At 41.8% G+C, this 9,405-nt stretch overlaps 1 protein-coding gene across 12 annotated transcripts in view; it reads left to right on the top strand.

The window, feature by feature from the left end:
• The window catches only part of DLGAP2 (DLG associated protein 2), a 414,439-nt gene extending 411,528 nt beyond the window's left edge, over positions 1 to 2,911 (top strand). For 11 of the 12 annotated variants that reach the window (XM_081906060.1, XM_081906056.1, XM_081906062.1 and 8 more), the window contains one exon: positions 1,113 to 2,911. In XM_081906060.1, coding sequence (XP_081762186.1) covers positions 1,113 to 1,331 — 219 coding nt within the window. In that variant the 3' untranslated portion in view covers positions 1,332 to 2,911. The remainder of the gene's footprint in view (positions 1 to 1,112) is intronic. The other variant, XR_014166924.1, reaches the window with a different exon arrangement.
• The last annotated feature ends 6,494 nt before the right edge of the window (positions 2,912 to 9,405 follow it).

Here is a 9,405-nt window from a genome sequence, read left to right on the forward strand (position 1 = left end):
GTTTATTTTTAGCATGAGGTTTGGCAGTAGCTCTCATGTGATTGGCTGACTGCGAGTCACCGGAGAGAGGCATTCCATTCTGTTGTGACTGTTATTCCAGTAACTATCGTTTTTAACTTTTTGCTGCTTCTGCGCTCGCTCTCTCTCTCTCTCTCTCTCTCTCTCTCTCTGTGTGTGTGTGTGTGTGTGGAAAATGGCTGCTGAGAGAGGTTTCTCAGGATACAGCTGGCGACAGTTGTGTTAGTGTGATCTGTCTGAAGTGAAACAGAGGAGATCCCTAAACGTTAATAGGGAGAAACCTGAGCATGAGATTGTAAATATATTCTTCTAAATTATATGTTTATGCAGTGCTTTTTCTGGGATACACAAGGGGTACCCCTAAGTATTTTGTGAATCTTTGTACTTTTGTCCATTTACTGTATTTATTTTTCCCAATTTGAATTATAAAATGGTGATTTTCTTGAGTCAAAATGAGAGTACCCCTAAACATTTTCTTAGAAAAAGAGCACTGTGTTTATGAAAGTGAAAGGTTTTTTAAATATAGAGTCTGGACATTGCATATCTCATTCATAGCTAGATAGATAAAGGTAAAGGGATCCCTGACCATTAGGTCCAGTCATGGACAACTCTGGGGTTGTGGCACTCATCTCGCTTTATTGGCCAAGGGAGCCGGCGTACAGCTTCCGGGTCATGTGGCCAGCATGACTAAGCCGCTTCTGGCGAACCAGAGCAGCGCACAGAAATGACGCTAACCTTCCCGCCGGAGTGGTACCTATTTATCTACTTGTACATGCTTTCGAACTGCTATTTTGGCAGGAGCAGGGACTAAGCAACAGGAGCTCACCCCGTCGCAGGGATTCAAACCGCCGACTTTCTGATTGGCAAGCCCTAGGCTCTGTGGTTTAACCCACAGCACCACCCGCGTCCCATAGATAGATGATAGCTAGCTATAGACACACAACAACAACAACTTCCTCCATGCAACCGCACGGACATGTAACATTTCACGCAGAAGCCTTAGCAAATGTCGGAACTTGCCCTACGTTAGCGCTTGATGTTCTTTGGCTTTTTGTTCAATTCCTTTTATTCTTATTCTTCTTTTTCAATACTAGGAAGAAAGAAAGGTTCCTCCTCCAGTACCAAAGAAGCCCCTCAAAGGAAAATTCCCTATCACGCGAGAGAAGTCTCTAGACCTGCCTGACAGACAGCGCCAAGAAGCCCGGAGGCGGCTCATGGCTGCCAAGCGAGCGGCCTCTTTCCGGCAGAATTCAGCCACAGAGCGTGCAGACAGCATTGAGATCTATATCCCAGAGGCCCAAACAAGGCTTTGAGGACTAGAACACTGCATAGTTTCTCCATCTTTTTTTAAAAAGACAAAATGAAAGCGAAACGCTTGTACAGTTTGTCTCTTCCCTGCTCATTTCCCCCTGCCTTTGGTCACAATTCCCCCTACTGAATGATCCTTGGTGTCGTGTCCTTTGTGCCACGAGCGCAGCGGAATGCTTTCGGTTTCCTCAGAATTTGCTGAGCCTCTTGCAAGAACTGCTGTTCTTTTCTCTCCATTTCTCCCTCCTTTCCTTTCCTTTCGGTATTTATTATCAGACTGAACAATCAGCTCCAAAGGATAGGGCTTGTTGAGACCTTACTTGTCCAATATGTTCTCAGAGGACAACAAGAAACACCTCTTGAGATGGAACCCAGCTTACCTTTTTTGTTGGTTATTTATATTTTTATAAATTATGTGATATCTAGGGATAAGAATAACAGACTTTCAATTGGGTGCATCTCACCGTTCACCAGAGGCATTAGCTATTCCAAGTAGAAGGTGCTACAAATGTCAAGAGAAAGAAAGAAAGAAAGAAAGAAAGAAAGAAAGAAAGAAAGAAAGAAAGAAAGAAAGAAAGAAAGAAAGAAAGAAAGAACCCATCTCTCTCTCCTCTCCTAGTCCCTTGCCTTGTATCTGGCTAAAGTTTCTGCCCATGTGCTCTCCCATTCGGCTCATCTTTGTTACAGCAAAATAACAGTAGGCCTATCATCTCATATTGAGTTGAGCTTTTTTGGAGATGAACAGGGATATCCAGCCATTAACCTCCAACATTCATCAGGAACAAAGAAGCATGGAAATATTTTCATATTGGGGAAGTCCAGCCCAGAGAGAAATACCCACTTGGAGAAGCGTGTTGAAGTCAGAAGGAGAAATGCAAAAAGAGTGGGACTTGAGTAATTAAAAAGAGGGGAAAAGGAAGCCTTAAGAGTTTAGATCTTCTGCAGCAAAATGTGAAAAGTTCGATTCTAACTCCTTTGGAACATTCACTACATTTTAAACAGGTTTTTTTTTTTTAGGAAAAAAATGTTGTATCTATTTTGTTTGCAAACATGATTGCAAAATTCAAAAGCGATGCTACATGACGTGTAATATTTGAAGTCTCAAAATGCTATATCAGTTGAGTTTTCAGGGTATCCTTTAAAACAAAATACAAAAAAAAAACCTTTGCTTGTTTAAAATGCCAGTTGTGATGTTGTAACCAGTTTAAGAAAATATGAATGTGAGTGGTAAGTATATATCTCAGTTTAAATGGTAATCTTAAGGTGAAAAGGTGAACTGTGGCTTACGTTTGTATTTTTTTTCCAGAATTCTTTTTCCCCCTATGCAGTATTAGTTTCTTTTTTTAAAAAAAATAAACATAAGGAAAAGTGTCTTGGTTGTTTCAGACTTAAAGAATGCCATTTCAGGCATGGAATGACTTCTAGGTATGGAATGTAAGAAAAGAAGTTTGTTCTCCAAGCCCTTGATAAACACCAAGGCACAAGCTAGGAAAAAAAATATTCTGGAATGAAATAAACACTAGAATAGATTTACTCTAATGTAATTACCTTCTCAAAGGTTATGGTCCTAGGTGTGTGGTTTTTTCAGGTGAAGACGCAAGAAAACATATCCCACAGATCCTGAAATAAGGATTATGTAATATAAAAAAAATATCAAAACTGAATGAAATCCATGAGACAAAATTCTGTTATCGGTTTTATTTGAACAATATGTATTTATTAGCCATAGGCAGAACAGCTACTTAAACTATACTACAGCACTTTGGTTTTTCACTTTGATGAGCACTTTAAATATGTAACTTTGCGAAGCCCTTCAGCTTGAAAATGCTAGAAGTTATAGGAGGTTAAAGCAGATCTGAAAATGGGTTTTCTCATCCCCCCCTCCATCCCTTTTCCTCCAATGTGTTTTGTTACGCATGCGTTCTTATTTTAGGGCAAAGCTGATATAAGCATGTTTAGCTTCGAGATATGAATCTTTAGAGTTGAATGTTTGAGAAAGGAGAGAACACTGTTAATTGAGCCTGATCTCTTATGTAGATTTTACCAAATAGCCTTAAAACTGAATTTGGAAGCAAAAAACCAAGAGGAATGTATATCACTAAAAATGCAAAAAAATAAAAAAAATAAAAAATATTAATAACAATAACAATCCTAAACTATTCTTCTGTAAAGATTAGGATATCCCCTTCCCTAGAGCATTCAAAGAGTTTCTGTACATCAATTTATGGGTAGTGTACAATATTAATGCTGCTTATTGTTCTGTTTCCAATGCAAGCCTATTTGCAGGTCTAGGCAAATTAAAAAATGATGTTTTGTTTCAAGTGGAACTGCTAATTAGAAGTATTTACATGAAAGTAAAGGAACGGAGTATGCATTTCCTAGAGACAGCAGATTTGGAAAATATCTTGCTTGTTTCTTCCTTGTCCCACCACTTCCCTATTATGGCTATGGATATGTTTTTATCTCATTTTTTGAACAGATGTTGCCAAATCACATGTGCTTTTCTCCTTTGAGTAATCCTATGTAAATCAGGGCCTGGTGGTAATAAGGTAATCTGCATTTGATTCCCCCCTACCGTATATACTACATGCAAAGCTCAGCAGTTTTAAAAGAGCCCACACTTATTAAGTGTACCGTCTAATTCATCAAATATTATTTGCACATAAAACCTCTTTCACTCTGAACTCATTTTGCAGGAGCTATGCTCAGGGGATTTGCGCTGCAAGGTTGAATCTGCACTGGAGTGTTTCTGTGGCTTGTACATTATCAGCCAGGTATTTTTCCTCTGCCTCCAAAAAGTGCCCAGCAATGCACAGAATTCTGAATAAACACGCGAGCAGAAAAGAAACACAAATGCACATGCAAGATCACACTCAATTAACATGAAATGCATTTTGGCCCTATCTCTTATTTATTTATGGAGACCTCTTTAAAGGGAAGCTAACTTCCAGTGCAGGCGAGACCTTTGATTTGAAGCATTCTTATTTATTTCCTTATTTATTTTACTGCCATGTTTTTAAATATATATATATATATATATATATATATATATATATATATATATATATATATATATATACTTTTATTAGTAAGGAAGGCACAACTCATAAAAGGTAAAGGAGGCCATTGTTAAGTGAGACTCTAATTTTGCATCTTGTTCATGCAATGATGTTGAACAGGATCCTTTGCCTCTGTGGGTGCTCCCATGTCCCCTGTTTGTTCCACTTCTGTTCCAAAGAATAATTTTTCAAATGTAAACCAGATGCCTTCTGCTGATTCTGATAAAATGTTACCTGTTCACAAGTAAAGTTTTTAAGTGCAATATATATCCGTTTTCATTTTCTACAGGAAAGATGAAATGAATAATGGCAGGTCATAAGCCATGCTTTCTCATGTGTTGTACTTTTAATTTGTTGGGTGGTAGGAAACTGAAATGGATGTTTGTCGTAGTGTTGCAAGTCAAGCAGCTCCAGTCTAGAAGAACTGGCGAAGGTTACATAGAGAACATTACTAGAGCTGAAGTCTGTTGTATGAATAGAGATATGAAATGTAATTGTGTACTACAGCAGAGTTGAAAATGTACAATTTTCAGTTCCTTCTTCAAGACAGGGTGAGGTTCCCGTTTTGAGAATGAGGGTTTACAAAATAATATTAGGTAGACAGGCTAACAGCTCAGTCCTGTGCATGTCTACTCAGAAGCAAATCACCTTGAGTTCAAGGGGATTTACTCCCAGGCAAGTGGGTGTAGGACTACAGCCTAGTCTGTGAGGTTATTACATTTGACTAATAGCACAAACGTATGTATGTGTCCAGTGCAGCTTCCTCCAAAGCATGCAAAGGATTACAGTGCCTAAATACACAACATGGAAATGAGTCCTATTGATACAATGAGACTTACTTCTGAGTAATAGGAATTACACTACAAAGCTGTGGTCTGAGCACACACACCTGTGAATAAGTCGCATGGGGAAAACCATGACTTGCCTCTGAGTAAACATGCATAGTATCAGGCAGTATGGAACAAATTATTTTGGGCTAAGCTAGAAAATATTCTAGACTTGCTTTTTCCAGGGCTTGCAATTTGTATCATTTGCATTCCATTGTATGTCAGCCATATGTAGTCATCTTTATTTATTTCTTTTATCATTGAGAGAGTTATGCCCACCCTTCAAATACACGTGTTTTGGTAGTTGGCTACTCAATTGGTCAGAATGGCCTTTAGTGAATAAATGTGCAAGGATAGAGATGTCGTTGAGTGTAAAACCAAAAACTGTGTCTTGTAACTTCCAAGCTGGGTCCTCAGAAATGAAGCGCGTGATGGTTCTCGTGGACTGAATTCTCGAGAATCGGCTAAAGTAATTCAGAGGAAAGGTGTGGCTTTCATGTAGAAGATGCTACCACAGGAAATGCTTTGGCTTGTGGAAGTTGCTGTTTTATCATTCAAAGTGCTATATATGCAGATATGTGCACATTGAAGTGGCGCCAGGCAAGACATCATGCATGGGCTTGCTCATTCTAGTCAAAGGGTGAGAAAACATCCTCTCTTTTCTCACTCCATCCAACCTGCCATATGAACCTTACAGCTCAGGCCTCAGGAGAACTTACAGGAAAGGGAAGGGAATGAGGATCACTGTCTCTCCCCCCCCCCCAAAAAAAATGTTCTATATAGCGCTAGAGGCTTAGGTTTGAGGATGCCAGGAATCTGAGAGTTTAAAGCTATAAGGAGGGCAGGAATTTGGAGAACAGGAAAAGGAAAAGTGTTCTTTTCCCGCTGTCCTGAAACATCGCACAGTGCCAGGATATGAGTCGCTTGTGGCACACATTCCCACACAACACTACACCATCCCCCAGGATCTTGAGCAGTTATAGACTTGAGCGGGTCAATTCTTTTTTCTCCCCTTCTCCCACACTCCCATCAGTTGACACCTCTGCACTCCATATGTCCTAGATGCTCACAGCTCTCTCTCTCTCTCTCTCTCTCTCTCTCTCTCTCTCTCTCTCTCTCTCTCTCTCTCTCTTTTAATCTGCAAACTTCTGGGTGTCTTAGGAGTCCCTCTAGTACATGGAAGCCTCTGTGCTATTTTGGGATGGCCCTGTTGCCAAACGGATATGCCCTTCACCACATGAGTTTGTTTCTTAGAGGGTAATGGTTATGCTGGTAAAGTTATGCTACCCTCACTCTGCACATGTTCCAGAGGCAGTAGAGCCACAAATGGTCAAAGACGACCTTGGAACCTCTGGACCCAAAGACCTCTCTTTCCCTTGCCACACCTCCAGAAAGGGCGTCCTTCTTTCCGTTTCCATTGGTGTCAATAAGAAGGGAAATTTGTGGGATAAGGAGCAGAGGGAAATGTGGGGGGGGAATCCACCCTCTTCACCTTCCGCCTTGGGCGGAGTGAGTCAGGAGGGCAATAGATGCAGCAAATGCCCTGCTGTGAATCCCACCCCCCACTCCTGGGTACATAGGATTGCTCAGTTAGAGATTTTCTATTGTGTTTGTAGCCTTCAGTTCTCTGTTTGTGGTCAGATAGGGCTATCACTAACATTATTAATAGTGTTGGAGTTATATAATAATTTTGCGTACACACACACACAAAGTGCATGAGTCGCAATGATCTACAGCTCAGTGGCAGAACAGATCCCTTGCGTGCAGAAAGTACCAGGATCAATCCTTGACATATCCAGGTCACAGGACTAGGGAAGCAACTTTGCCTGAAACCTTGGATTGCTACCATCAGTCAGAGTAGTAAGCGCTGGGCTGGAGAGACCAATGGTTTGACCAGGGCAAGAACCCTTCATGCGCTCAGAGAATGTTATTTGCACCTAAAGCTCCCAGTGAAAGCAACTTCAGCCTGCCCTTAAATTCAACTCCATTGCTTTTGATGGGATTTAGGTATGATTGCATTGTGCTGGGATGAGTTCAAAGTGCCTGAGCCTTTAGAAAGGCTCTTTTACTGTCTTTCCTCATTTTCTTTTCTTCCTCGCACTCATCCAGCCAGAGACCTCTATCTGCTCATGGGAGCAAGCACCTGCATGCACACAGAGTTAGTTCTTAGGCTTCAAATCCAATTCAGTGGTCCAAGTCAGAGTTCTGTGATGGGCAGGAAGAGAAATCAGAGGGCTGCATTTGCCCTTTGCTTCCTCCCCCTGTACAAATGATTGGCAGCATGGCTGACAAATTGTAGCCCCAGGCAGGGTCTGTACCGAGCCTCAGTGGGACCAGTGCCCCCCAAGGCACTACATCTGTGGTGCCCTCTAGAGCCCTCTGCACACCCACCCACTAGCGGCAGTGCTTTATCTGGTGCCAGATAGCCGCCATCTTGCATTTGAGGCAAAGTGAGATGGCAGCTGCCCAGAGCATATCAGAGCACAAGCAGCTCTCTCCCAAAAGTGTCACAGTGCTGCCAGGCAGTTATGGTGTTGGGGCAACTGTGCAGGGTGATAGTTATAGGGTAGGTGGCAGCCCTGGTAGGCCTTGCCTAAGCACGTGGGCCCAACAATTGCCCCAGTTGGTTCCTGGCACCAGACCTAGAGCCTGATGTTGGTTGCTTATTCTGAGCCTAATAAATGGTTTGGGCAGTAGTCTGCATGCTTGTCGTCTCTCACGCAGCTAGGGATATATTGAGTTTTGGTAGATGGAGGCGGTATTGATACCATAATGTTTTACCCACCGTCCTTTTCTCTCTTTTCTTGCCTTTATTGTTTTTTTCATTTCTTGAACTTTTGCTAATATTTCTTTTCCTTCTTGCATTCATTTCTTTATAGCGCATATTCCTCTCTAGCACCAACTAGAGACGGGCTCCTGCCTCGGGCAGCTGATTTTTGTGTGTCCTGAAATTGTTGGTTATTTGTTTCATGTTTACTGCCAGGGAGGGGAGGGTGGGCACATGCACAGGCGCTTGTGGGGTTTTCTGCCACAGATGCCAAAATATCTTGACTTGCTTTGTGTACTCTGGAGAGGGAACCAGTTGAACTTTGCCTCAGGCAGCAAAATGTATTGGTTCACCCCTAGGAACCAGCTGCTGCTTCTCAGAAAGCCCTTTGTGACAAAAGGGCACTCTAAAGGATAATGAGGCTGATTTCAAACAGAGTACCAGCGAGAAAACTCTGTTAGGGAGATTGTTTTCACAGATAAATCTCCCTTTGGGGACTGAGGTACTCGGCAAGGTACATTATAAGTCAGTTGAAAATTTAATAAGTAGCAAACATTTCCCTGGCTTGAAGGCCAAATGGAGGAACTTTTTTTATTATTGTCTATAGAAAGTAGGTTACATTAGATAATAAGATGAATGGCAAAGTGGGAGCTTGCACATGGAAAAGTGGTTAATTTAAAAATCGGGGGAGGGGTGATATTCACAGATGTAGCAAAGGTGAATGTAGTTCCCTCTCTTTTATTTCTGTCGCAACCTGTCCCTGCTACTGAATCATTTAATGGGGATGTAAGGCAAATTATTTAGGAGTTTGCCCACTTTCCAATGGCAGCTATAGTAGATGCCCAATTGCCACTTTTGCCACTGACATCCCATACCCTCTAACATTTCTCTGATGAAAGTAGGGACGTCTCAGTCCGTGATGATAATTTTACTGTTTATACCCCACACATCTAACTGGGTTGCCCCAGCCACTCTGGGAAGCTTCCAATATATATATATTTAAACACACTAAAACATTAAAATATATACAGTCATACCTCGGGTTAATGTTGCTTCAGGTCGAGCGTTTTCGGGTTGCGCTCGCGCATGTGCAGACGCTCAAAATGACGTCATGCACATGCGCAGAAGCGGCTAATTGTGACCTGCAATCTTCAGGATGCGAATGGAGCTCCGGAACAGATCCCGTTCGCATCCAGAGGTACCACTGTATATATAAAAGTTCTATATACAGGCTTGCCTTCAGATGGCTCACGGGTCGGATAACTCCATACCTTCCAATATTTCTCCAATGAAAATAGGAACATCATCAGGAAAAGCAGGATATTCTGGGGTCAAATCAGAAACCAGGATGGCTTCTCTGAATCAGGGATCTCCCTGGAAAATAGGGACACTCTGAGGGGTCTGACATACACAGATGTTCAACCTT

This window comes from Podarcis melisellensis (assembly GCF_964234715.1).
Source record: "Podarcis melisellensis genome assembly, chromosome: 3".
Lineage (NCBI taxonomy): Eukaryota > Metazoa > Chordata > Lepidosauria > Squamata > Lacertidae > Podarcis > Podarcis melisellensis.